Below are 26,854 nucleotides of genomic sequence, written 5' to 3' on the forward strand. Positions count from 1 at the left end.
TGGAGTCAGCGAATTAGCTGTGTGCATGTGTATCATGTTGTTGTGAATTTTAACGAAACGTCTTTAAGTACCATAATTGCCTCCATGTGTGTCCCAGCTGCTGCTGCTGCTCCACCTACTGACCGTGTTGGTAAGTGAGTAAAATCAACAGGCCACTTACAATAACTAACTTCCCGTTGCTTTTTCATTTTCATTTTCATTTTTTTTTTAACACTGGCATGCACCTGTCCCTTCAAGCCTCACCTGCAACTCACCTGACTAACCAGTTCTGCCTGAGTAAAAAAAAACCCCAATGCTATGGTGGAGAGTTACATGATGAAAAAAGTAGTAAGGTTGAACTTGAGCAGAAGATTTGGTTGTATAGCTAACTGTGACATTATTCCAACAAGACTAAAGGTGTGTTCAGAGAGGTTTCTGCCTCCGCGTGTCATTGTACCTTAGCTGTAGCTATGTAGCTGGCTAGAGATTCACCAACTGTGTCTGTGGGAGTGTGTTTGTGTTAAGCCTCTGATTGAACTAACAGCTTTGCATCAATTAACATCTATACATTGACTTTGTATGCGATCATGCCACGTCTAAAATTCACTTTGCAGGCTGTACAGTAGCACAGCAGTGCTATAAAGAAGAGAGAATTTGTAGGATTTGCTATTCCTACGTAGCCAATGTTAGCATTAACAGCTGTTTTTGTAGTAGTCAAGAAGAAACGTTGCAAGTTTAGTCTCAAATTTAATTCCTTTGTTCTCCAAGAACTATCTCCAGTGGTGGAAAGAACCCTTCAGTTTAGCTTCTGTTTCTGCCACTTCTTTTCTTCTACTGAAGTTAGCATGTTAATCAGCTAACTAGCCCATCATGACATCTCATCACTTTCCGATACAGAGTCACTGTAGCGTCTGCCACGAAGAAGTAACGCTGCTGAGAGAGTCGATTATAACCTCTTGTACTGTAAACGCAACAAGAGCTGATGCTCTCGTGGTAAGAAAACAGCTGTTAATGCTAACATTGGCTATGTCGCAATAGCAAAACTTACAAATAGCTCCTTTAAGCTAAATGCTATCATAACCATACTAAGAGACTCGCCTGTGGACTGTCTTGAGTTAATAAAAACATGAAACTCCAGTTTTGTTCTAAGGATATCAGATAATCTAACAGAAGATTGCCACAAAATATAATAAGCACATTGTTGCTCCAAATCAGATCCATAGTAAAAACTTCCTGTGGATCTGACACTAACAAGAAGCAGATCGGTCGCTTACTTGTTTTCAGGAATGTGCATGGCATTCAGACATGTAGCTGTGTGTGTGTGTGTGTGTGTGTGTGTGTGTGTGTGTGTGTGTGTGTGTGTGAGTGTGTGAGTGTGTGAGTGTGTGAGTGAGTGAGTGAGTGTGTGTGTGTGTGTGCGTGCGCGACAAATGTGTTAGCCATCGGGAAGATAACCTTGATACTGGTGAGAAAGCTGTTGCTAGGTAACTATAGAGTGTCAGTGCACCTCTGCCTGTGGCAGTTGTAACACTTCCAGTCCAAGGTCTTATGAGCAATGATCTTCAATACATAAAACACAAAAATCTTTTTTTTTTTAATTTAGTTTTTGGTGTCGGCAGCATCCAGTTTAAAGAGTATGTAAGTCGTCCCTTTGCCTGCTGTTGACGAAGCTACACTTTAGAGCGAAGTCGTTTTTTAATGAGGATTTGTTTGGAATATAAGTGGTTTGAGACACAATCAGGAAGTAGAAAGAAAACCAGTCATAAACAGATGGAGCCTGAAGAACTTTAGATGTGCTCGGTTCTACTAATAGAAACCATGATTAAAAAACATGTCTTTCATTTCTGCGTCTGCGTAAGGCTTCTGTTGTGCTGTGGGTGACACGGAGACATCTCATCAGACTGATTATTTCTGTTGCAATGACAGTAACACAGTTGTTTACGGGAGGTCACTGCTGCTGCCAGCAGAAGGATTTGTTATTATCCGGTTAAAAGGCACATTTTTCGGTTTTCTACCCACACAAATGAGTGTTATTAATTATATACAGTGTTAAAACAATGACCAAAATGACTCATGGATGAGCTGAATATAACACTTCTGTCTTTTAGGTGAATGACTAGGCCATGTTTTTGTTTTACTGAATGATGCTGTTTCCTCTTTCTTCCCTCTCTTAAGTTTTATTGATCCAAATGACATCTAAAGATTTTAGGAGAAACTCAATACGTCCCTTCCTCTCTTGTCCCGCCCCTAACTGCTCAAATGTACGTTAGCCTTAACACATGGAGGTGAACAACATGCCACGTTTGACCTCTCAGCTCTGTGTTCAGCTCTTCTTATCTCCGTTGCACTGCTTCAGTCTGGGTCTCAGAGATGTGAGACGCGAGTTGCTCCCCCTCTGATCGGTGGTGAAGTTTCAATGGGGCCGGCCTGTTGGAGATAATGTTGGTTAGATAATGAGTGCAGCTCCCTGTCCTGCTCTAGCAGGGGTTCAATCGAGGAGCACTCTTGTCTCCATGGAGACAGCCTCACATGGTAAGCTGGAGTGTGTGTGAGTGTGTGTGGTCAAAGCAAGGGTTAGAGTTTCACTGTGTATAAATAGCAGGTTATAATGGAAACAAACCCACTGTCCTAGTAAAAGCCGACAGTGTACAGTAGAGTGCACCACACACTACTACTACTACCACCACACGCTTACATGCTTATCCGGTTCACTTCTCCCATATTTTCAAGACTCTACTTTTATAGAGCTAGAAAATCAATTGTCCTAATAAAAGACACGACAATGCTGAGAGACAATTTAACTCCTTAGAAACAAAAGGTATAGAGTGAGGATGAATAGAACAGAAATATAGCCGAGCGTTCATTAAGTGCCTCACTTAACCGCTCGAAAATCCTCAGTAATAATTACTTTCAGATTTCAGAAAGAGGTAGACAGAAGCAGACTTGTCATTTCTAGCCAGTCACCATTGTTTTTGCCAGTCAAAATGACAACTTGATGGTAGATTTTATTATAGCTAGCTAGCAAACAAAGCTAACATTAGCCCAGCTTTTTTATTTTTTTCCAAGTAATTTTTTTTGGCCATTTATGCCGTTATTTGGATTGCTACAGGGAAAGTCAGGGAGAGAGAGAGGGGACGACATGCAGAAAAGGGTCGGACCACCCAAGAATTTCGTAAAGCGGTCTAGTGTTATGTTTAGAAAAATGCAAGATCTGACTATAATCTTTTTTCACATAGCCCTGTTTGGCTGCTTAGCTAATACTCATCGTTTTGTCTGTTGAAAAATTGTGAAAAAAAATGGCATGCACAATTTCTCAAGCCTGAGGTGATGTCTCCAGTTTGCTTCCTTACAGTTCAAGTATTTTAGGTTTTTAGAAAAGACTAAAAAAGACACCTCCACCTTCAGCATGTAGAGAAATCCAGAGCCTGTTGGGTCTACCATGCCTAGCTGTGGTTGCTAAGCAATGATTGTCCAACAGTCGGTTTGCAGCTATAGATGAAAAGCACTGGCAGTTTGTCTCTTTCAGTTTGCTTCAGATCCCTGATGACTGTGAAAATTCACTGGTCACTGATGAAAACGTCCATAAATCAAGCTGCCAGCATACATTAGTCACATGTTGGTGCAGCTTCATAATATTGTTAAACAGTGCAGAAATAATGCAGTGCATTACGGTCTGCCTGCATTGATTGGTTTGTCTCATGATCACTTCCTGTGTCAGTGCCTCCTGTTCCCAGCTTCTGTCTTTACCTTGCCCTTTTTGATCCATCTCTTTCTTTTTCTCTCTGATGGGACTGTGTCCATTTAGAAAGTTTCTCCCGTCTAATTCAATCACCCCACTTCCTGTTAACCTGCTTCTCAAGTCACATTTATGGCTGTGTGTGTGTGTGTGTGTGTGTGTGTGTGTGTGTGTGTGTGTGTGTGTGTGTGTGTGTGTGTGTGTGTGTGTGTGTGTGTGTGTGTGTGTGTGTGTGTGTGTGTGCGCGTGTGCAGCTGAGCAAATATGGATCGGCAGCTCGGAACTAATCACTACTTCATCATCCTGTCCTGTGCACTTTGCCAACTGTTGTGCACGCAACCACAAACATGCTCTCTCTCTCTCTCCCTCTCTCTCTCTCTCTCTCTCTCTCTCTCACACACACACACACTCATCCACATTCACACACGCACATGGATATAAGAATACTATATATTAGACAGGGATGACCCATTGAACCTGCAGGCTGTTGCATCCATACATAAACTCAATAGTAGCTTAGCTTGAGGGTTACGCTCTATAAAAACAGATTGTGTCAAGTTAATTAACCACATAGAGTTGAGATGTAAGATGACACTGACATGCACTGTACTTACTGTAAAAAAAAAAAAAAAAAACGGTCTAAATGCAGTTGGAAAGTGAATTTTTGAATATAGGCTGCAAATTGTCTGAACCTGTTTTAACAGGATTTCAGTTACTGTGTTTAGATTTGCTCTATGATGAAATATAGTTTACACTCAGTTTGAACCTCCGTGCTAAACTGCAAATCATCAAAACCATTAGTCTATTACTGCGTCAGACTAAGAGGCTACAATCATAGGTCTATAAACTTGTCTTAGCTGTTTCATTTATATTTTCATCTTGTGCTGCAGCAGAACTTTGTCTCCAGGTTACAGCTGAATAAATAAAAAATTAATCTAAGAAACTATAAGGTTTCAGCACTTTAGTGTCCATTAAGGAAATTAAAGTCTGCTAAATAATGTGGTCTGGGGGACTATGCTGAATAAAATGTAATTGTGTTAAACTTATTGACTCTTTTCTGCAGCTCAGGCTCTTTCTCTGCTGCTGTTATTTTTTTTTTTTTGTGATAAACGTGCATCTCCACGCATTAATCTCCCCAGTTCCACTGGATTAAAATGGAGGCACTGCTCTTTATTTAACCGTTGCCATGGTGAATCACCGTATCAGAGCTGAATTGATGATGGCTTTTCTTCATTCCCCACACACTCACTCAACTCAGAGTGAACATACTCGGAGTTGACTGAACTAACTCAGAGTTTCTCATCTCAAGGTTTGACACTCAGTTCAGGGATAAGTTCATTTCACCTGTCATTTCAAAATGATTGGCATTACTTTGCCACTATAGTGGCCTCAGTTACTCTGGAGAGGCTTTAGACAAGGTTTCTGAACCTGGTTACGGAGCACTAGGCTACATCCACACTACTAAATTTTCAATTTAAAACACATCACTTTTGCTGTGTTTTCACCTGCCGTCCACACGACTCTGGAGTTTTAAGGCCCCTAAAACAGAGACAAAAGGAAACGCTGCCGGTCCCGTTTCATTTTGAAAACTGGGGTTGCAGTGTCGTCTGGACGTACAGACACCCACGGTCGCTCCCTGATTGGGTCCTTACAGCCTTGACTACCAGTGGTGAAAGCAACATGGATAGTGAATTACAAGTGTTACTGACCTTGTTGTTTTTGCTAGCAGCTGTTGTTCAGTTAAATCCTGCATTTTAATGCTACAACTGTCTTTGCTGTCCCTCGTTTGTGGTCTTTTCGGCAGCTAATCAATCGCAGAGTAGACTGTCTTCTTCCTGTTTACACCGGCTCGCACATGCCCAGTGTACTATACGTGCATGGTCATGTGTGTATGCGTTTTCAGGTGTGATAGTCTGGAATAAAGAAAAATCAATGTGAATCTTTGGACACATAAAACTCTGATCTATGAAGAATAATTTCTCATGTTGTGATCGTTTGCACCAACAGGACATTCCTGTCATAATTGTCATATCAGGTGTTCGGACAATAGTGTCCACATATTTTTGACAGTATGCTGTGTATAGACAAAAAAAAATAATTGACAGGAAGGGAGAGACAAAAGGGAAGGAAAGATAATTGGAGGGAGGAGAGGAGTGAAATGTTTTGGAGGAAGGATCTAAGGCGGGGAGAGAGAAAAGAAGGCAGATATGGAGGAAGAAGAAGATGAGAAAGGAAACGGGAGTAATTGATCAGATAATAGAATAAGAAAGATGGGTTGGTCTGTTGGCTTCATCTGGGGTTCAGTTTGTCTCATGTACACACACACACACACACACACACACACACACACACACACACACACACACACATACACACACACACACACACCAACTCTTCCTCCCTTTCTCTCCATCCTGCGTTTTTTTTCTTGGGCTCTGATCCTCCCTCCACTGTCGGAGGCCACAGAAACAGATGTGCCAGGATCACATGTGTGTGAGGCAGCGCACAGAAGTGCATCGCAGTGTTTGTGCTCTCATGATGTGTGTGTGCGTGCGTGTGTGTATTTGTGTGGAGAGCCAGCAAGGTTATGATGTGTGTATTTATAGTAAATGAATTCCGCTGGCTGCACCTCTGACTTCCTGTGGCACTCTCTGCACAATGCTCATCTGTGTTTGTGTGTGTGTGTGTGTGTGTGTGTGTGTGTGTGTGTGTGTGTTTGTTTGTGCACGTTTTTGTGTGTGTTGGCTGCATACACTCCTTGCTTGTACATGTGTTTATGATGCTGCTGTGTTTACATGTTCAACACTGCATGCACGTGTGGTTCCAACTCCGTGTTTAATTCTTGTGATGCGTCCATCATAAGACGTTGTCCAGTCTGACAGCGTGCAATTATTGACTGTCACTTTCCCATAATACAGCTGTCAATCAATGAAATCGTCTGGGCTCAGTAAAGTAGCAGAAGAGAGGGAGAGTGTGGTCATTTCTCATATGTATTAGTCTAATCTACTTCCACTCTGTTATCTATTCTATTCATTCTTTAAATGACTGTGAAATGTCTCTAAAACATAAAAGTTTGATCTGTGCGAGGTTCGTGTAGCGACTACTTTCTGCATGTAAGAAATCCACAAAACAGAAGAACTGAAATGAGACTGGTTTTTTGTTTATTATTAAATCCAATTTTTCATTTTTTTTTGTTTACCACATTCACAGTAATGAAACAATGAATGAATGATACAGGACCCATTTCTAACAGCAATGGGGGCTTTTCATTACTGTGTTACATAATGACTTTAGACTGAATAAGGCTGTGTTCAACACTGTTTTTATTTTAAAATGGGGTCATTAACGCTTGTATTTCATTATCCATGTGCTGGTTGATAAAACCCAATCAGCGAGCGACTGTGGGTATCTACGACAACTGTTTCCGCCCTTCCAGACTACGATGCAACCCCAAGTTTTCAAACTATAACGGGACCAGCAGCATTTCCAAAAGTCTCCATCTTAGGGGCTCGAAAGAGTGTGGACGCCAGGTGTAAACATAGCTGAGACTAAACTGTAGTAGTGCGAACGTAGCCTCAGTCTCAAAAAGAAAAAAATATACATTTGCAATCTCCAGCCCCCCTGTGGGCCCAACAGCTGCAAGGACAGGCACGGGGGTTAGGGTGCGATACAAGCCTGGTCAAAGGCATGTGTAGCTCAAATTCTAACAAATGATCAAAAATATCCTCCATCAACAACCAGCTCTCAAGCACATCTCTCTCAAAAAAGTCATTTGCAATATACTTATGTGTTATTTCATGCACCTGCAGCTTTATGGCACGTGGAACTGAGTGTAGATTGGATTGTGTCTCATGTGAGTCGCTTTGAACAAAAGCATCTACCGCATTATTAAATGTAAGCAAAAATCTCATGGTCTTCATCAGTACAGGGCGCATTGATGAAGACCTTAAGATGTATTTGAAAGCTACAAGTTCAGACATGACCTTTAACGTTTCTCTGTAATTTTTTTTTTAAGTATTTGGTACATAAAGTACATGCATATTTAATATTTGAATGATACAAACAGATATCCATGACACACACGAATCATGTAGTATATCAATTGTCTGTTTTTATATCTCACACGTCTTTAATTTTTAATCGCGTTGCAAATATCATCTGAACCAAGTCACCACTGCTGTACTTGATAAATGGGATCTATAGAACCGTGCACTGCAGCGCTCCATTATAGAGCAACTAATTACTTTGGACGATTACAGAGGCGCTAAGTTTTTGACACGTCACAAATCACCACACAGTTAAGGGAATGTTTTTTTAATGCAGTGTTTGGCTGAAATAATCCACAACAAAAACCTAAATTAGAATCACTCGTTTGTTTCATGAGTGCTGCTGTGTATCCCCGGCGTCTCAGCTAGTGTGTTTGTGTATTGTTTGCCTCTCTGTGATTATAATTACTCTGCCTTCTGTTTTAATGGTTTAGTGCTCCCGTTAGCTTTGCTTTGATTTACGCAGGACTCACCTCAAAGTGAGACTCACACTGCGGGAGAGACGTGAAAATACACAATTAGTGTGTTTTACTACCAGCATCCCAGAAGTGTCTATGGTGAGGAGAAACAGGCGGATCTATACTTAAAGTAAATCACTTGCCAGAGATGAGACAGACCCCACGCTGCTTCCTTAAACATACCTGTGATTTCAAACAGCCGGTGGCATCGTAGCAACCACAGACCATCTGGTACCCGTGTCCGTAATCTTACATTTTTCAATGTTCAGTTCTTTTTAATGAATGATCAATATCTAACAAATCCCTTTTTGGTTAATTATCTGATCATTGAAATGAATTTGTGTTTTAAGTTTTTAGTTGAGACCTGGCTAAAGAGCATTACTGCTGTAAAGAGGCTTGTCCTCCAAACTGTCATTTTTATCAGTCAGTCAGACAGGAAAGGAGAGAAGGCTGCAGCCATTTTCTCTACACAGTTTGTGTGTAATGACGTTGACCTGGGGGAATTTACATCATTTGAACATCTTGCTCTTGAACTCAAGAATTATCACTGCTCATCAATACATTATATTCATGACTATCTCTGCACGAATCCTCAGAGCTGATCTCACTTGGTATGAGCAGATATCAACCCACTCGCCCACAAAACACCATCTCAACTGTTTACTACACCTACGAGAATAATATGCACCAGACTAAAACATGCCTTTTCATGGCAGCAGCAGCAGCAGCAGCTAATCTCTCTTAAATTCATGGCCTGCCCTGTCTCATGACTTTGTGCAGCCTGTCCTTCCGGTGCTGAACGTCTCTCTCCTGCATCTTGCTCCTCTCTGTCTGGACATCTTCACCTTTCTGCACTCCTTCCTGCCTGAGGAAGTATTACGATTATTCTTTTGAACTGACACTAAACATATTAAATATGCAATGTGTAAAGGATATGGCAATCGTCAACATAATTAACATTAACTCACAATGACACACACCAGTGATAATGCAGAATCCTTTGTTTTCATGCCTCAGTATGTTGTCTCCAATTTCTCAAACTAAGTGCACAGAGAACACTGCACCTTAATTAGCAGAAAGGAAAATATATTAGTATGAAACTACAAAGCAGGATAGCATTAAAAGAAGTAGGTGTTATGTTAAATTGTTAAATGTAAATATGTAGGTTTGGGTGGTGTAGTTAAAGAAACACTAGCCATGTAATTGTGAGGTGGCCTACTAAAATTATAATTATTTTTAACAGTGGTGATAAAGTGAAACTATTTGACTGCACTGAGCTCAGCTGATCTGGGTACAGGTGTCAGCTGAATGTCTGAATAGAGGAGTCTCCATGAAGACTCATTTGTTCACTCGGAGTCTCTCTGGAGGAAGCAGATGCTGTTTTAGACAGTTCATCTGGAAATAAGGATGTCACACTCTCACACTGTTACCACTCTCATTACGGCAATGTGAATGTTTCTGTGTGTGTGTGTGTGTGTGTGGTGTGTGTGTGTGTGTGTGTGTGTGTGTGTGTGTGTACGTACATGTGGTTCTGAATCCTAGTGTTTTGGATATGTGTACAGCACACATCTCCATGTGTAGGAAGGGCTAGAGGATGCTTGTTGCCTAGCAACCACCTCTATGCAACCCAGCGCTCCCTCATTTTGTGTGTGTGTGTGTGTGTGTGTGTGTGTGTGTGTTGTGTGTGTGTGTGTGTGTGTGTGTGTGTGTGTGTGTGTGTGTGTGTGTGTGTGTGTGTGTGTGTGTGTGTGTGTGTTTGTGTGTGTGTGTGTCTGTGTGTGTGTGTGCATGTGGAGTGAAGGAAGCAGAGTTAAGCTGCGGGGTGAGCAGTTGCAGCAACATCATGAAATCAGTATTTTCCCAGAGTTCTTCTGCGGCAGGCTGCAAAATAGTGAAGTAATTCAGTGTGTGGTGTGTGCATCTGGACATACTTTGCATGTGTATGTGTGTGTGTGTGTGTGTGTGTGTGTGTGTGTGTGTGTTAGCAGCAGGTGGTGGTACAGAATAAAGCTACCAGCAAATACATCATGCAATCCACAACTTTGTAGGTGAAGTTACTCAACTGCTTTAAAATTGGTGTTATTTTGATTTTAAATTTTAAGCCCCCACACATTCATAATCCATATTTGTGCAGATAACATTTGTATCAATGGTTTTTCTCATCACATCAAATGAAGTGGATCGGGATCATTAGTATAACTCACTGCATGTCACACAATCACCGGTCCCCCTTATGCAGAAGCAAGACTTAGTGATGAGGAAGCGTGTCACCAAGTATTAGCAAAGCTCATACGCATGTGGTGTCATTGACCAGTCGCTGCCCTTACCATGACGAAACCCACCAGGGAAGCACATTACACTGCAGAGGCCATAGCTGTGTCTCTAAACTGCTGAGAAAATGGTTCAGGCAATGGGAAACACTGTATGTAAAGCCAGTTCAGTGTCATTGTTGTGTGACATAGATGTGTAAAAAGTGGCGAGTTCTGTAGGACACATGTTAAGTATTGTGAATTATATAAATAGCTCATTAATAACACTGTAACTTCCTCAAGATTTCAGACATTGGGGAATTTGGCATCACCAGTTTCCTTTTGGCTTCTTCACAGCAAATGTCCCCCTGTGTTTTTCCAGTGGAATGCTTTTAATGTGAAACAACAGGAGTAGGAGATGTTGGGCAGGGTTAGCATTACTTCACACAGCTCTAATACGAGAGTGAACAGTAAACAGTGAGGCTGATGTCAGTGAGATGCAATTAGAAACAGGAACACTGGACTAGATGCTGCATATTTCCTTTTTGAGTTTGAATCCAGTAATAAACAGCCATTGCTGAAAAAAATTATAGCCACTCATAGCAACAGAAAATGAACATAAATGGGCAAAATACGTTATTATTATGCAACAATCTCATACTGCCGTTACATCCCCTTCTATTGACATTATAAAAGTGAAACACTAGTTTTGTATTCAAACATCATGTTACAGATTTTAGGTTGCACCACTCATCCCTTTATGCTGGGTAGTGTGACCTGCTTCCATCTGAATGGCGGCCACTTGGATGAAAACAGCAACAAATGTGGAACTAGCACTAAAAATTACCCCCAATTCCCGGCGCTACGCCATCATCATTCCCTGGCTGTATTCGCTCTCTGGCGGGACACTGAGTTCCAGCAGCGCTGCTCATTTGATCTGTCGGCCCACTTTTGAGTCTCTCTAAATGTTTTATGAAAGTTGGCTGACATTTCATCTTGAAAATATAGCGGAGTGTTTGACAGCTCGGGATGCGTTTAACACGTTGTAAACCAACATGTTGGCTCATTGGCTGAGGTTACACAATGAATCACACAAGGAAACGAGAAGATGTGAATATGTAATCATGTTGTCAAGTGGATGCTCAGTAATACATTATATGTGCATAATAATGTTTATATACTGTAAATGTATAGCTCTAATCGTAAAATGACACCCAAATATGTGACTGCGAGTGTGTCAGTGCTAAATCGTGTGTGTGTGTGTGTGTGTGTGTGTGTGTGTGTGTGTGTGTGTGTGTGTGTGTGTGTGTGTGTGTGTGAGAGATGTGAGCAGATGGCATGTGTGTGCTACCTGCTCAGAGAGCTCTGACCAGGAAGTGTTGAGGAGAGAGGAAGCATAGAGAGTCAATGAGGATCAAACAGCTCCTGCAGTTACCATGCTGACACACAGACACACACACACACACACACACACACACACACAGTGACAGGCAGCTGGTAGTATTTACGTATATGCAGATAAATTATTAATACTAATTAACTACAGGTTTATGAACTTGTTCACAAATCACTGTAGTGTCTGTATTTGGTTTGGATGTGAAGCTGCCTGTCACTGTGTGTGTGTGTGTGTGTGTATATACACTCATGATACAGCACTTTGTGTGTGTGTGTGTGTGTATACACTCATGATACAGCACTTTGTGTGTGTGTGTGTGTGTGTGTGTGTGTGTGTGTGTATACACTCATGATACAGCACTTTGTGTGTGTGTATACACTCATGATACAGCACTTTGTGTGTGTGTGTGTGTGTGTGTGTAGGCCGATTAACTGTGTGTGTGTGTGTGTGTGTGTGTGTGTATACACTCATGATACAGCACTTTGTGTGTGTGTGTGCGTGTGTGTGTAGGCCGATTAACTGTGTGTGTGTGTATGTGTGTGTGTGCATCCGGCAGACAGGGAATGATGTTGGCAGAGCTCCCATTATTACCCACTCTGTCCTTATATGATGTCTTGTACAGAGTCTCTGTCCTTATTTGATGACACGGGGGCGGCCATGTCCTTTTATGATGTCAGAGAATAAGAGGGAGGTCACTGAGTGCATGGAGTCCAAGGCAACACTAGTATGCGGTGCACACACAGGCATGAAGGAGAGAGCAACATTTTGAATTTTGGATGAATTTCAGCAACTACTGTGGTAACAATGCTAAATTTATGTTTTCCTGGCAGGTGAATCTTTATATAAACCCACAGCTTCTTTGTATGCTAATTTGTATTAAAAACATTTGTTTTTTAAGGCCTGCAGTGACCTAGGTTAGAAAGTTATTGTGCACTTGTTTAGCATTCCCCAGAGCTAATTAGGTGACACAGGCTAGTTCACATAGAGATGCAAATTTAGACTTTTTTTCTAATCAGTGTATGAAACCACTAAGTGGTGAAGAGCTTGAGGAGACTGGCGGACAATGACAAAAATGTTTAACCTGCAATAACTCATTTTGTGCTGCACGGCTGCAAACACAACAGTGACAAATCATCTATCACCTTTTTAGCTGATATGACAAACTTGTTAGTAAACAGTTACTCATCTACACTGTATCTAGCAGATACTGAGCAACATTATCTTTCATTAGGAGCCACCTGACGAATCTTTAGTTGCTAACAGCTTCAGCATGTTTCCAGCTAGCTAACGTTATCTGTTGTTTGGTGTTGGAAAGGTTTTTAGAGCAGCCTCGTGCTGTGGATGAAAACACAGATAAACATGGGCAAAGTAAAGCCAAAAAATTAACACAGTGACTTTTAAAAAAGTCTGAACTCATTATTTATTTCGGGCAGCAGCCACGACCTATTATATGCTTTTAAACTGATTTGTCTTTGGGAAGTATCTGAGACATTCAGGAATTTAGTTTGAATGGATTAAAAATGTCGAACTGTGGTCAGGCTGTTGTAGAAATACCTGAGAACTTTGACTTTAAATAAGTGTAAAACCAGCCTACTTCAGTGTAATATGTTACCATCTCCCACTGAGGAGTAATTTGTTTGGGTGGGTGTCAGGTGGGTTCTTTATGTATAGCGTTGATACAGATGACATCAGAGCTGATCTGCCCATCACTATTCAGGCGATAATTCTCTCAGGCTTCAGACTGATCCCTCTTCGCAAATGAAGTTAAGACAGCTAACGCAAAACCCACTGCTTTGACAATGTGTCTGTTTCATTTCATTGCTTTTCTTCTGATATGGTCACCCCCGCGATGAGTCACTACTTTGGCTGCCCTCGTCTCCGCAGCCATTGCAGCTAAGGCTCATGGGTATTGTAATTGGAGCTGCCAGCCTTATGAACCCGATGGACAGAACATGGCTTTTTAGAGACAAAGATTAAATAATTAAAGCTGATTTAGACTTGTGGTTTTCTATGATAAGTGAAAATGACACAGTAAATTCATATAATTAAGAAGCACCTTTTGAAATGTATACTGGGCTTAGGATCAATAGAATTACAAAAGTCAAAAGGCAAAGGGAAAAAAAAAAATCACCTTTTGCCAGTTTTGTCTGCTCAAAGGTCAATAAAAAGACATTTCTCAGAGTAGGGAAAACTTAAACCGACATGAGAGTGTAGGTTACAACATTCCTGATTTGATTCTTCTGGGTAATGTTCACAGGAAAAGAGTCTACCTTAATAATGCAGGATGAATGCATGAAGACAGACCCTGCTACAACCTCCTGCCAAAGTAATTTTACTGCCACAATCGAGGAACACAGAGAGAGAGAGAGAGAGAAAAGAAACACTATCACCTTTCTCATTTGTGGACCTGGAAGGAGGGATGCCACTGGAATAAACGGAGTGAAAATGAAGAAAGGGGGGTGGGGGTGAGGGAAGTAGTCAGAGGAGGGGAAAGGGGGACAGATCGATCAGAGCCAAGACAACAGGTCTACTTTCAGAGAGCACTCCAGAGTCCAGCACACTATTTTCCATCCTCACTGCCAGGGAGAAAAAGAGAGGAAGAGAGGAAGGAAAGAGAAATTTGGGGAGACAGGAGAAGGCAGTGAGCTAACAAGAAATCGTCCTATCCTTTCCTTTCCTTTTCTTTTTTGTAATGTAAATGTATTTCAGGATAGAACAAAATAAACTCCCTTGTTGTCTTTATACTAAAAACAGTCTTCCCCAGGATACATATTATATAACAGCACGGCATATTAAAAGAAGCAGGGACATTGTTCCCTTCTCCTCTCCCAGGAGGATGAGATCAGCCCATTTTTGCCACGGGTATGAAAACACATAATCAGCAGACTGCGAATAATTCCCCCTAAAAAAACATGTAGTCTCTTCTTTTACCTTCACTGCCTCTATCTCTTACTCGGAATATGAATTTATCTGACCTTTTTAAACGCGCACGCTCGCTCATGCATAGACACTACAATTAAAAACCCATCATGCTTTTCAGCTCTAAATGACCTTTGACATTCACTGGGGTGTGCTCACAGGAAGCGATCGATACCCCTTCAGGATAGACATACAAAACAGAGCAGAGTGGGCAGAGTGGACTGTGCTGTTAACTTATCTCTGAGTTGGTGGATTTCTTTTCCTCCAGAGTGTCACACACACACACACACACACACACACACACACACACACACACACACGCACAAACACTAAAATGTTTATAGACTTGTGAATATGGTGCTGAGGTAAAAGAGGAACCATTTCAGAAGTAAGAAAACCTCATTTAAAATCACATAAACATAAATAATAATGCACATTACTAAAAATCCAACAGTTAACAGTAATTGTGCTGTGAAAGAGATGACGGTTTTAGCTACGCTAGCAGCATGGCCTGTAGGGATATGTTAGATAATATGTTGGTCCAAACTTTGGTCCAAACCCAAATATCTCAACAGACGTTGGATGGATTTTCATGATATTTAAGTTTGATTATCCCTTAATTCTTCATCATCGGATCAAAAATGTGTTGAATACTTTAGCCAAATTAAAAATACCTACCAAACTAATGGCATTTCCATTGTCCCTAGCTGTCTGTGATCTAATTAGCAATTGTTAGTATGCTAACACAAAATATGATGGTGAACATAGTAAACAATAAAGAAGTTATTTGTAAGTTTTGCTATTGCCATGTAGCCAGCATTAGCATTTGCATTAACACCTGTTTACTTACCAGTCTACTCCTTTACTCACTAACAGCTGTCTGTAGTGGTGCAAAGCAACGCTAATGTTAACGCTTGTTTAGCATGCTAACCAGCTAACTCCGGCCTCTCTTGTCATTTTCTGATAGCGACACACTGTAGCCTCCAGCGTATTATAACCTCCTGTCTTGTAAACACAACAATGTCTGAAGCTTTTGTCAAGCGACAATCGCCACCACCAGCTCCCGGCAAGAAACCAGATTCATCGGCAGAGAAAACTTACAAATAGCTCCTTTTAATCCTGCTACATATGAGCACGTTAGCATTGTTATCAGCATGCTGAAGTTACCATTAAGCTGTGTCGCAGAGCCTCACAGAGCCACTAGCATGGTTGTAGGCTGTTTAACAACAAATAATAATGTTAGACAGAAAAGATTACAGAAATGAGCAGGGGAGCTGTAATGTTTTCACAGTGGTTTACATAGTTAAAATGTCAAGATTTCAAATTGTAAAAACATAGTACAGAATAGTACATCCCTTATTTTTACATTTTGAATATTTCATGACATTCAAAACTATTTCATATTGAACGCACCACATATTTTAACATATTTTTGCTTCATACATACTTGAAAAGTTGCCCCTTGTTACACGCCCTGCTTTTCTATTTGACTCATTCTTGAAGCTGATATCCAACATTTGCTGCAGCTATCATTTGTATTTACTGCTGCTGAAATGGTCAATTTCTCTGGCTTATGTAATGCACTTGTTTATGTTGTATTTTTCAGTTTGTCTTTCGCTTTATCTTTTAAAGGAAGGCAGAATGCCAAGATCCTGACTGGCATATACACAGAGAAGAGCCTCCCCCAAATCCCCAAGGGCTCAACATTTTTAATAACATTTATTTTAGACTTTATAATAACAGATTTTAATTTCTCAGTTTTTTAAAGATTGCTTGCCTCAAGCATTTCCAGAGAAGTTTTCTGTCTGTGTTGAAAGTTTATTTTCTGATTACCACAAAACTTTTAAATTGCTATGGTTTTAAACTGGTGAAGATCTTTGTCTTTAATTGTATTTTATTATATTCAGTTTCGGTTTTACAGTGTAGATGCTGCCCCCCCCCAGATCTAGGCTGGTAGAACACAGGAAACACCTATGGGTGCTGTCAGATGCTTTGATAGTGACTCCAATTAACCTGCAGTCACTGCAGTGTTCAACATTACAGCACCTACTGTATATATGAAGTATGAAGGGAGAGACGGATGTGTGTAATTATGAATGCCATTTTTTTGTTTCGACATAAATATATATGGGTGTTCACAGTATCTGTGTGTGTGCCCTGTGTGTGTGCCCCGTGTGTGTGTGCGTGTGTGTGTGTGTGTGTGTGTGTGTGTGTGTGTGTGTTCTTCTAATGAGGCTGTAGCACTGTGGGTGTGGAGTGTTGGAGTGCTTTGAAGAAGTGTGTTTTTCGGCTGGCTGTCCTCTCCATAACCATGGTTTCACTGTTTGTTTTGACTGTCTACTCTGTTGCTGTCCAGTATCTCTGAGCAACACACACACACACACACACACACACACACACAAGGCATGGACACACTGATGCAATTGCAAAAACTTTTACATGAGGCATTCATCACCGTGTTTGTGTTATATACCAGGTTTGTATGTGTGTGCGTATGTGCGTGCTTGGGTGTGTGCTCAGCCGATGGTATCTAAATTGTTCACCCTCATTAGTCTGCTGAGAATGATCAATATATTCACTTTGCTCTTTGCACACTGCACACAGGACTGTTTAAAGCTTTTTATGTTGGTCTGAATTAACTGAACTTTTGATGGTTTAACTTTAGCATTGCCACGTTGCAGTATAGTGTAATATTGCATATCTAATTACTGGCCATCCTACTTATGTAGTCAATGTCTAAAAGTACCAATGCTGAAATATTAATGACTCATCATATGTTATTAATAACTATGAGATAAGATATAATCATGTAGAGTTTGGAGGGTGGTGTCTTTTCTTAGCCTTTCCAAAACCAAAAATACAAAAGCTAACATGTAAGGAAAATGTCAGGCTAACTACCCCATTGTAGTACAGAGCAATATCTCCAAGACACATGATGAACCAACTACATTCATTTACAGGATAGCACAACCACTGTGTGGAAGCCGATTCTGGATGCTATCAGAATTTAAGCTAATGTAAGCGACCCATGTTCTGCTCTTTATTATATGAGGGGAAGTTTACACATAAATTAACTTATATTTATATTTTTCCTTTTCACGCTCATTATACTAATACAATACATTATTAATGCTGTAATTCTTCAAGATGGATCAACTGGTAGGGATGCTAACATTTTTCCTGAGAAAAGCACAGTATCGTGTATGTACAGTCGTGGTCAAAAGTTTACATACACTTCTAAAGAACATAATGCCATGGCTCTCTTGAGTTTCACGTTATTTCTACAAGTCTGATTTTTCTCTGATAGAGTGATTGGAACAGATACTTCTTTGTCACAAAAAACATTCATGAAGTTTGGTTCTTTTATGACTTTATTATGGGTTAACAGAAAAAGTGATCATATCTGCTGGGTCAAAAATATACATACAGCAGTGCTAATATTTGGTTACATGTCCCTTGGCCATTTTCACTTCAATTAAGCGCTTTTGGTAGCCATCCACAAGCTTCTGGCAAGTTTCTCGTTGAATCTTTGACCACTCCTCTTGACAGAATTAGTGCAGTTCAGTTAAATTTGATGGCTTTCTGACATGGACTTGTTTTTTCAGCATTGTCCACATGTTCTCAATGGGATTTAAGTCAGGACTTTGGGAAGGCCATTCTAAAACCGTGATTCCAGCCTGATTTAGCCATTCCATTACCACATTTGATGTGTGTTTGGGGTCATTGTCCTGTTGGAACACCCAACTGCGCCCAAGACCCAACCTTCGGGCTGATGATTTTAGGTTATCTTGAAGAATTTGAAGGTAATCCTCCTTCTTCATTATCCCATTTACTCTCTGTAAAGCACCAGTTCCATTGGCAGCAAAACAGCCCCACAGCATAATACTACCACCACCGTGCTTGACAGTAGGCATGGTGTTCTTGGGGTTAAAGGCCTCACCTTTTCTCCTCCAAACATATTGCTGGGCATTGTGGCCAAACAGCTCGATTATTCCCTCCAGAAGGTCTCATCTTTGTCCATGTGATCGGCAGCAAACTTCAGTCAAGCCTTAAGGTGCCGCTTTTGGAGCAAGGGCTTCCTTCTTGCACGGCAGCCTCTCAGTCCATGGAGATGCAAAACACGCTTGACTGTGGACACTGACACCTGTGTTCCAGCAGCTTCTAATTCTTGGCAGATCTGCTTTTTGGTGGTTCTCGGTTGACTCTTCACCCTCCTGACCAATTTTCTCTCAGCAGCAGGTGATAGCTTCCTGATCGTGGCAGGGACAAAACAGTGCCATGCACTTTATACTTACAAACAATTGTTTGCACTGTTGCTCTTGGGACCTGCAGCTGCTTTGAAATGGCTCCAAGTGACTTTCCTGACTTGTTCAAGTCAATGATTCGCTTTTTCAGATCCATGCTGAGCTCCTTTGACTTTCCCATTGTAGCGTTTGTGGGTGTTTGTATCCAATGAGCCCTGTTTAAATGGCCTCAGAGAAGTCACCAGCTGTAGTCACTCATAATCACTCACAAGAAGTTAAGAGGCCATGCTATGAAGCTCATTTCATTGACACAACTTTCTAAGTCACCAAAATTGCTAATTCATGTTGCTGTATGTATATTTTTGACCCAGCAGATTTTGTCACTTTTTCTGTTAACCCATAATAAAGTCATAAAAGAACCAAACTTCATGAATGTTTTTTGTGACAAAGAAGTATCTGTTCCAATCACTCTATCAGAGAAAAATCAGACTTGTAGAAATAACTGGAAACTCAAGAGAGCCATGACATTATGTTCTTTACAAGTGTATGTAAACTTTTGACCACAACTGTTGCTGTCAAATTCATATTTATGAGCCTTTATTAGGGGTCTTGCTTTGAAATGGAAAGAGTAAAAAGTGAATCAAACACAGTGTTTTTAATGAACTCACAGAGCTATTGTTAGCATAATTATCCAGCTAGCTACAGCTGATACAATCTGCCAGCAACAGTTGTCATTTCAGCTGCCACCGTTGACAGTCACCTATTAGAAAACAAGAGACCTGCTTTTGTCCTAATTATTGTAATTATTGATGGTAAACCTTTCACCGTGATCAACTGTGTTGTGTGAGAACGAAAAGCTTGACAGATGTAGCAATAGTTAGCTTAGTGGACGGACAATACATGAAGTTCATGGTCATTCCCTTTAAAGTTGTTGAAAAGGCATTTTGGGAAATGGAGGATATTGATAAATGACACAGAGGAGTCAGCTTAAGGAAACCAGCCTCCATCAAACAGAAAGTGGAATGAGTATGCAGGGCGTATCTTTCCTGTAATTTGTAAAAACCAGATGCAGCTTTTCCCCTCAAAGGTCTGTCATGAAGACACCGTCAGATTAAAGGAGGGGATTTTTGCCTTATTGCAAAGGGTGTGTCCATTTTCCTGTCACATAACAGGGCTGCACAGAGGTAGGGGTCATGTCTAAGGACTAGTGGCCGTGACGTCACAGGGTCAAAAGGTTACGGCTGGCAGCTGCTGGACAGATGTAAGAGACCGTAGACAACACTGTGTGTGTCTGTGTGTGAGCATGTTTTGTTCTTTTTTGGGAAGAAGCCAGTCATTGTGTGGTGCTTATCAGTGATATCCTAAATTATAAAATACTCTCTTCTATCATTTTCTGTCTGTCGTTTCATGTTTGTTTCTCTGGCCTTTTTCAAGCTTTTCTTCATTTTATCACCATTCACCGCACCTTAGTATTACTGTAATGCATGTTAGTCGATGCATATCAGGTTCTGTGGCATTACATCCCTCTCACAACAAGTACACACACAGAGGATGTAGAAAGCTCTTGGTCCGTGTGTGTGTGTGTGTGTGTGTGTGTGTGTGTGTGTGTGTGTGTGTGTGTGTGTGTGTGTGTATGTATGTTTTAGAGATAGAGTGTGTGAGTGAATCCCTGCATTTAGTGGCCAGAAATAGCCGGTTAGGAAATCAATGTTCCTCTGCCAGTGGCGCTGGGAGCTGTCTCCTCTACAATAGAGGGACTGTCCTGTTTCCTGCACCCTGGAGGGAGTGTGTGTGCATGTGTGCGTTTGTGTGTGTGTGTGTGTGTGTGTGTGTGTGTGGGTGCAAAGACAGAAAGAGTAGAAAGAGATGAGTGCAGGCTCATCTTTATCCTCTGTGCTGCATCGTCAGCTAACAGGAGACAAAAACAGAGGGCAGAAAATGAAAAATAATGTGGGTGACAGTAGCAAAATGTTGTGTTAGTAGACTTAGTACAGTCTTACACTTTTATGTGTGTGTATATGAATGTCTTCTTTCAGTGTATATACAGTATGTGTGTTAATACATGTTTGTGTGTTAACAATTGGCGCTAATAGGCGTCAGTGCCTAACCAGCATATCATGACAAAGCTCATCGACCCTGCCGTTAGTTTTCTCAGTTGTGACATTGCTCTGGCTGCGAGCCACTCGCCAGGCCTGCAGAGCCGTGATGGAGAGAGTGAGCGAGTGAATCAGTGACATCATCACTGTGAGGACTGAAAAATCAAACTGATCCAAACCCATGAGCTGCATGAAGACGCACTTCAAGCTGTATGATGATGTCACCGAATTTGGAATAAAACACATTCATATGTGCACAAAATGTTAAAGAAATACTTTACATTTACTTAAAGGGAGAACATGGGGATTATGACTTAATGCTGACAAATTAAAGCCAAACAGAGTAATGCCCTCCAGTCTGGCAGGAACTTAAATTTGTTATTATAATATAATTTTTACTCTTTCCTAACCATAATGTAACTAAATCTTCTTATTTGGGTAGTTGTTGCTGTATTACTGTCTATACCATTAATATTATCTGATATTTTTCTGATTTTTCTGTCATGTGCAGGAGAAACTGCGTCTCGTATTTGCGTTATTATCATATATTTCCATTCCAAGACAGATTTACATTCTGATCTTTATTGCAGACTATGTTGTTTGTTCACAACCTACACAGCTTTAATGTAAATACATAATGCAGTGCCAGCATCTGCACTCAAGTGTGACGTGTTGCAAAAGTCAGTTTAAATTTATTCATGAGGAGCATTTAACCAACAGCTCAGTCACAAAATGGTTTTTCAAAGCTGGCACCAGCGTGTTGTGCACTCACAACATCACAACATGAGGCCAAAGGGATGCAATGAAGTCATGTGCAATACATTCATTTCAACACATAAAACATTTTATTTGACTTTAATAACATTTTGTTATTTGACCTGGAAAGAAAGGTGCTGTGCAGCTGTAATGTCTTTATGATGATGATTTCTGTCTGTGAGTTTTGAATGTGAGATTCATCCATGTGAACTCGCTCCATGTCTAACCGCACACAGTAGCCTGCTATGAGTGATGTAAATATTCTGAACGGCAGACATATTATCACCGTGGGGGCTTGAACTCGAGGAAATGACATTCTTTCCTGCAAAGAGCAGACGAAGAAATATGACGACGATATGACTCATGATGAACAACGAGGGGAAAAGTGAAAAAAGGAAAAATGATGCTTCCTTGGCTTGAAGACTGACTACAGAATACTCATCCCATATGATACTGTAAACATTAAACACAGCTCTGACTGCTGTGTTACATCATAAAAAGGCATCATCCAGCTATCACTGCAAAAATCAATTCACGTTTCACTTTATTTGTGTTTCAGAGCTCCTCGGTTCTGCAAAGAGGGTGAATGTCAACTTCCAGGATACAGATGGGTGAGTTCCTCTCTTACATCTCCAACACACACCTCTCATTCGTTTCCATTATCATTGTCTGGGTCTCTCGTCCTCCACCTCCTCCTCCTCTGCCCCTGCCTTTTAACATCCACCCTCTTTTATTTCCCCCTCCCATCGTCCTCCTGGTCCCATTCATATGAAAGCTGCATTATCATGGCAGTTTTACTTCTGCCTCCATAGTATTAAAAGCTGAAGGATTAGCCCAGATACCATCAGCTAAAATTCAGTCTAGAATGGTGTGTGTGTGTGTGTGTGTGTGTGTGTGTGTGTGTGTGTGTGTGAGAGAGAGAGAGAAAAAGGAGTACTAATGGTATGATTTCATGATATTAGTTGTTACATACATGTCTCCCTGTGACCTCCTGCGTCCCATTTGCCATTAAAAGCTTTGCGTGTGTGCAGTATGTGAGTGTGTGCCCATGTGAGCACTAGTTTGTGAGTCACTGCTTGAAACCAGTAAAACGACAACACACAAAACATCAGATGGAGAGCTGCAGCCCACGCCCTTGTGATCTGTGGCAGAGACAACTGTGTGAGTGTGTGATCTGCAGGTTTAAGACCGTGGATGGATTAACCACTGAGGGGTAAAAAATTTGTCGTTGGCCCCTCAATGACCCTGTACATGGCAGTTTCATTATTTTACCAGGCAGCGCCAGTACTCTGCAAAATTTAGTTGCTTAATTGATTAATCGTTTCATTTAAAAAAAATTTTTTTTGCCAAAATGCCAAAAATTGACTGGAACCAGCTTCTCACGGGCGAATATTTGCTTGTTTCCCAGTTTTCAATAATAGTAAATTCAACATCTTTGGGTTTTTCACTGTTCGGTCAGACAACAAAAGTCATTTAGATATGTGAACGTGGACTTCAGCGAATAATCCAATCAATCAGTTATTAAGGAAAACAGTTGTCAGATGTATTTATAATAATAATTGTTGGTTTCAACCTTTCTAAGTTGTACGAGTATGACAGTGATCAATTGCTGTGGCCTTTGTGTGGCCTCAATGCAGCTGAGCACCTATAAAAGATCAGATCCCTTTCCGACCAAAATCATTGTGGGAACTATGGAACCAGGGGAGACAAATTCAGGAACTAAACAAGACATTAAAAATCCCTTTTGAGCGATTCTCTTAGCGTTTCCACTGCATCTGAAGAACCATGCAAAGGAGACCGATGATAGATTAAAAAATAAGAGCAGTGTTTGAAAAGCTCAGTCGTCATGTTACTCTTTGTATTTACTCTGATGTTTGATTTTGATTTAATGAATGAGGAAAAGCAGACATGCAGAGGTGGACAGGGAGATTGAGATCTGAGTGTTTTATGGTTATGATTATGCTTTAGAAAGTAACCACCACGAAAACTATCAGAAAATAAATGATCTCTTCCTCACTTGCTCCCCTGTCCGCCCATCGTCTATAATGATACTAGTTTCACCCCATTCTTCATTATTTTGTGAATGAGGGGGTACTAAAGTTGCAGTTGACGTGGTGTCTGTGTTTAACCAGCCAGTGACGTTCAGGCCCACAAATTCCCTAAAGCCCCAGAACTTCTGTACAATCAGACACGTACGACCTTGGAGAAGAGACTTATTTTACAAGTAGAACTAATGTTCAGGAACTAGATTAAGTCCCTCCAGTCAAAGTGCAGCCTTTTTCTTTTTTCTTTTTTTTTTGCTCCACTGGAGGCGTTCCAGCAGGCTGCTCCTCAGCTGCCACTTTCCCAGTATAGTTTAGAGCTGCTTTGCCGACCTTGTTTTGTATTTGAGCAAAACGCAGCTCATTTATGATCCACAGATACTTTGTGGCTGAACTTTACTCATTTTAATTACTTACAACTGTGTTGTCTTTATTTCCTGAACAGTGCTCATTAGAAGAGGGGAAATTCACCAGCTTGTTTTACAGACTTTGGAGGGGACGTGACATAAACAAACAAACAAAAAAAAAAGTAAATATGTGTCATTTAGTGTTAATTTTAAGTTTTAAGTCCGTTATACAGTCATTGCATGCGAAACAGGCTCTGGAAATGATGTCGTGATGCAGTGGGACATTGGGGATGAGAGAGACATCACTCATCATCAAAACAGCTTTTTTTTTTACAGACTTAGAGAAACCATGCCAAGGAGCACTGAAGCTGTGCCAGATGCTCCTGGTGGTCATCATCACTTTCTCCATCAATTTGGCTTGTGCTGTATCTGTTTATCCATGATGCATGTGTGTCTGCTGCACAACAAAAGACAGAACAAAATTCCTCCACCCACTGGTCTTGCCAGCTCCAACCCTTGTGAGAATAAATTAAACTGAGCTAAAAGACTGAAAACTATGCCGAATAAAGTGGTTTGTGTAAAGATAAAGATCAAAAGTAATCCTCACAGAGCGGCTTTGCCACTCTGAGTGATAGTGAACAGTGTAATCTAATTAGTGTGTTTACTGTTATTGCCTCTTTGCCCCTTAATTCCTCTCACAGTATTAAGTGCTTCATGTAGGCTGCTGCTAACATGGCGGCGTGTGATTGTCTGCTGCACAAACAAGTCATGAGTGTTGTTTGTGATAGAAATGCATGTATCATGTTAAGTGTTAATCTATAATGAGCACACAGTGTAAACGAGTCTGCACAAGCGTATTCATTTCAGATTCATTTACTCTCCCTGGCAGTCACTCGGAGACTCGTTATGAACTCACTCTGCAGAAGAAAATCTTAATTGGGATATTTCAGCGCAGTTTTTTCCTCGTCTGCAGCGTGTGTGTAGAAAACATAATTTCCTAAGTGGTGTCAATCAGCTGGTTTTGCACCGTCATTAAAAGCAGCAAGAATCCAACAAAAGCTGGTCATCATTTTAATGTTGTTATAATTAGAAAACAGTAGTAGTAGCAGGAGGTAGGAGCAATGTGGAGAGAGTGGTGATGGAGACGGTGATATGCAGTGGAGAAATGAACAGAAAAAGAGACGCTTTGTCACACATACAGTACATGTTAGGACGTCATAGGAGATGGGAGACATGACAACAACAAAGCACAAAGAGTGTGCAGAGGATGAAGATTCCTCTTTATAAACCCTGACAAGGAGATTCCCATTGAGGCTGACAAGTACATTACAAGAAAGCTCCAGTACAATTATATATGCACTGTTCTGTATGCAGGACTCAGTTTGTGCTGGATCCTGTTGTAAAAGGATCTGGGACAGCCCACTGTTCTATTGGATCCTTTGTCACTATCAAAATCGGCCGGCTAAATACATTTTGTGTAATATTTAATGTCATCTGTTCTGTTACTCATACAAAACATAAAACAACCAAATTAATTAGATGAAGATACATGTGACCATTGCTAAGCTGTTGTTTCAGAACCATGGACAGGGCTGTTTGTTTTGTGTGTGTGTGTGTGTGTGTGTGTGTTTGTGTGTGTTCGTGTGTGTGTGTGTGTTCGTGTGTGTTCGTGTGTGTGTAGTGTGCTATGTGTTGTGTTTTTATTTTTCAGCCCCAGTTCCTCCTGATTTACAAATTAAAGCAGTTTCACAATATGAAAACACAGACAGAAACTCTTTTTGTCCCTTCTCTCAGAATAAACACATAGAGGGAAACAGCATGTATTTGGAACCAGGCATACGAGAAGCACATTTAGTATTCACGTATTCATACAGTAGCAGGAGAGACTCGGCCTCGAAGAATCTGGTTCACCTGAAATAAACCTGCACTTAGTAGCTCACAAGGAAATGTTACAAAAACAGTAACAGTGATCAGCAAAAATAAATAGTTGAAAAGATTAGTGATTCATTATAAAAACCAAACTTGTTTCCTTCCAGATGCAAATTTCATTTTCTGGTAACTGCCTCAACAACAAACTATAGGCTACCTCTGCGTTAGCTTAGTCCCCTATGCAATTTGATAATGTGCTAAAATCATAAACTTTTTTATTTTAACTTAATTTAATGTGATCGGTTTATTTGATCCAGTTTAATGGCTGAGCTGGAAGCCACTGAGTAGATGTTGTATCGTGGTGCACTTTGAGAACCTTCTCAATTTTATTTTTTTTAATAACTTTAATAACTCAAACTTTAGCAAGACATACAGTCTCTTAGGTCAAGTTTGGACTGAACCACTATAGGGTGTGGGACTGCTTGTTTAGTCCCCTGCTGCAAACTTGGTTGTGACCAAGCGGCATCCTCTGAGGCTGGAAAATAAAGCCACCACTGAAGTACTAAAAACTGCAATTACTAGACTAGAGTCTGTCTCCAACAGTGAGTCAATCCCCATAGACTCGCTTGTTAAAATGTCCAACTTTACAGCAGAAATAAACACGTTTACAGCCTGATACAAAAAACGGTTTTAGTCTCTGTTGCTAATTTCCTCCTT

General features: G+C 40.7%; 1 protein-coding gene across 9 annotated transcripts in view; it reads left to right on the forward strand.

Moving 5' to 3' along the window:
• caskin1 (CASK interacting protein 1) overlaps positions 1-26,854 on the forward strand; it is a 106,740-nt gene that overhangs the window by 32,799 nt on the left and 47,087 nt on the right. For all 9 annotated transcript variants that reach the window (XM_056400706.1, XM_056400708.1, XM_056400711.1 and 6 more), the window contains exon 2: positions 22,439-22,490. In XM_056400706.1, coding sequence (XP_056256681.1) covers positions 22,439-22,490 — 52 coding nt within the window. The remainder of the gene's footprint in view (positions 1-22,438; positions 22,491-26,854) is intronic.

Source organism: Seriola aureovittata, chromosome 17 (assembly GCF_021018895.1).
Source record: "Seriola aureovittata isolate HTS-2021-v1 ecotype China chromosome 17, ASM2101889v1, whole genome shotgun sequence".
NCBI lineage: Eukaryota > Metazoa > Chordata > Actinopteri > Carangiformes > Carangidae > Seriola > Seriola aureovittata.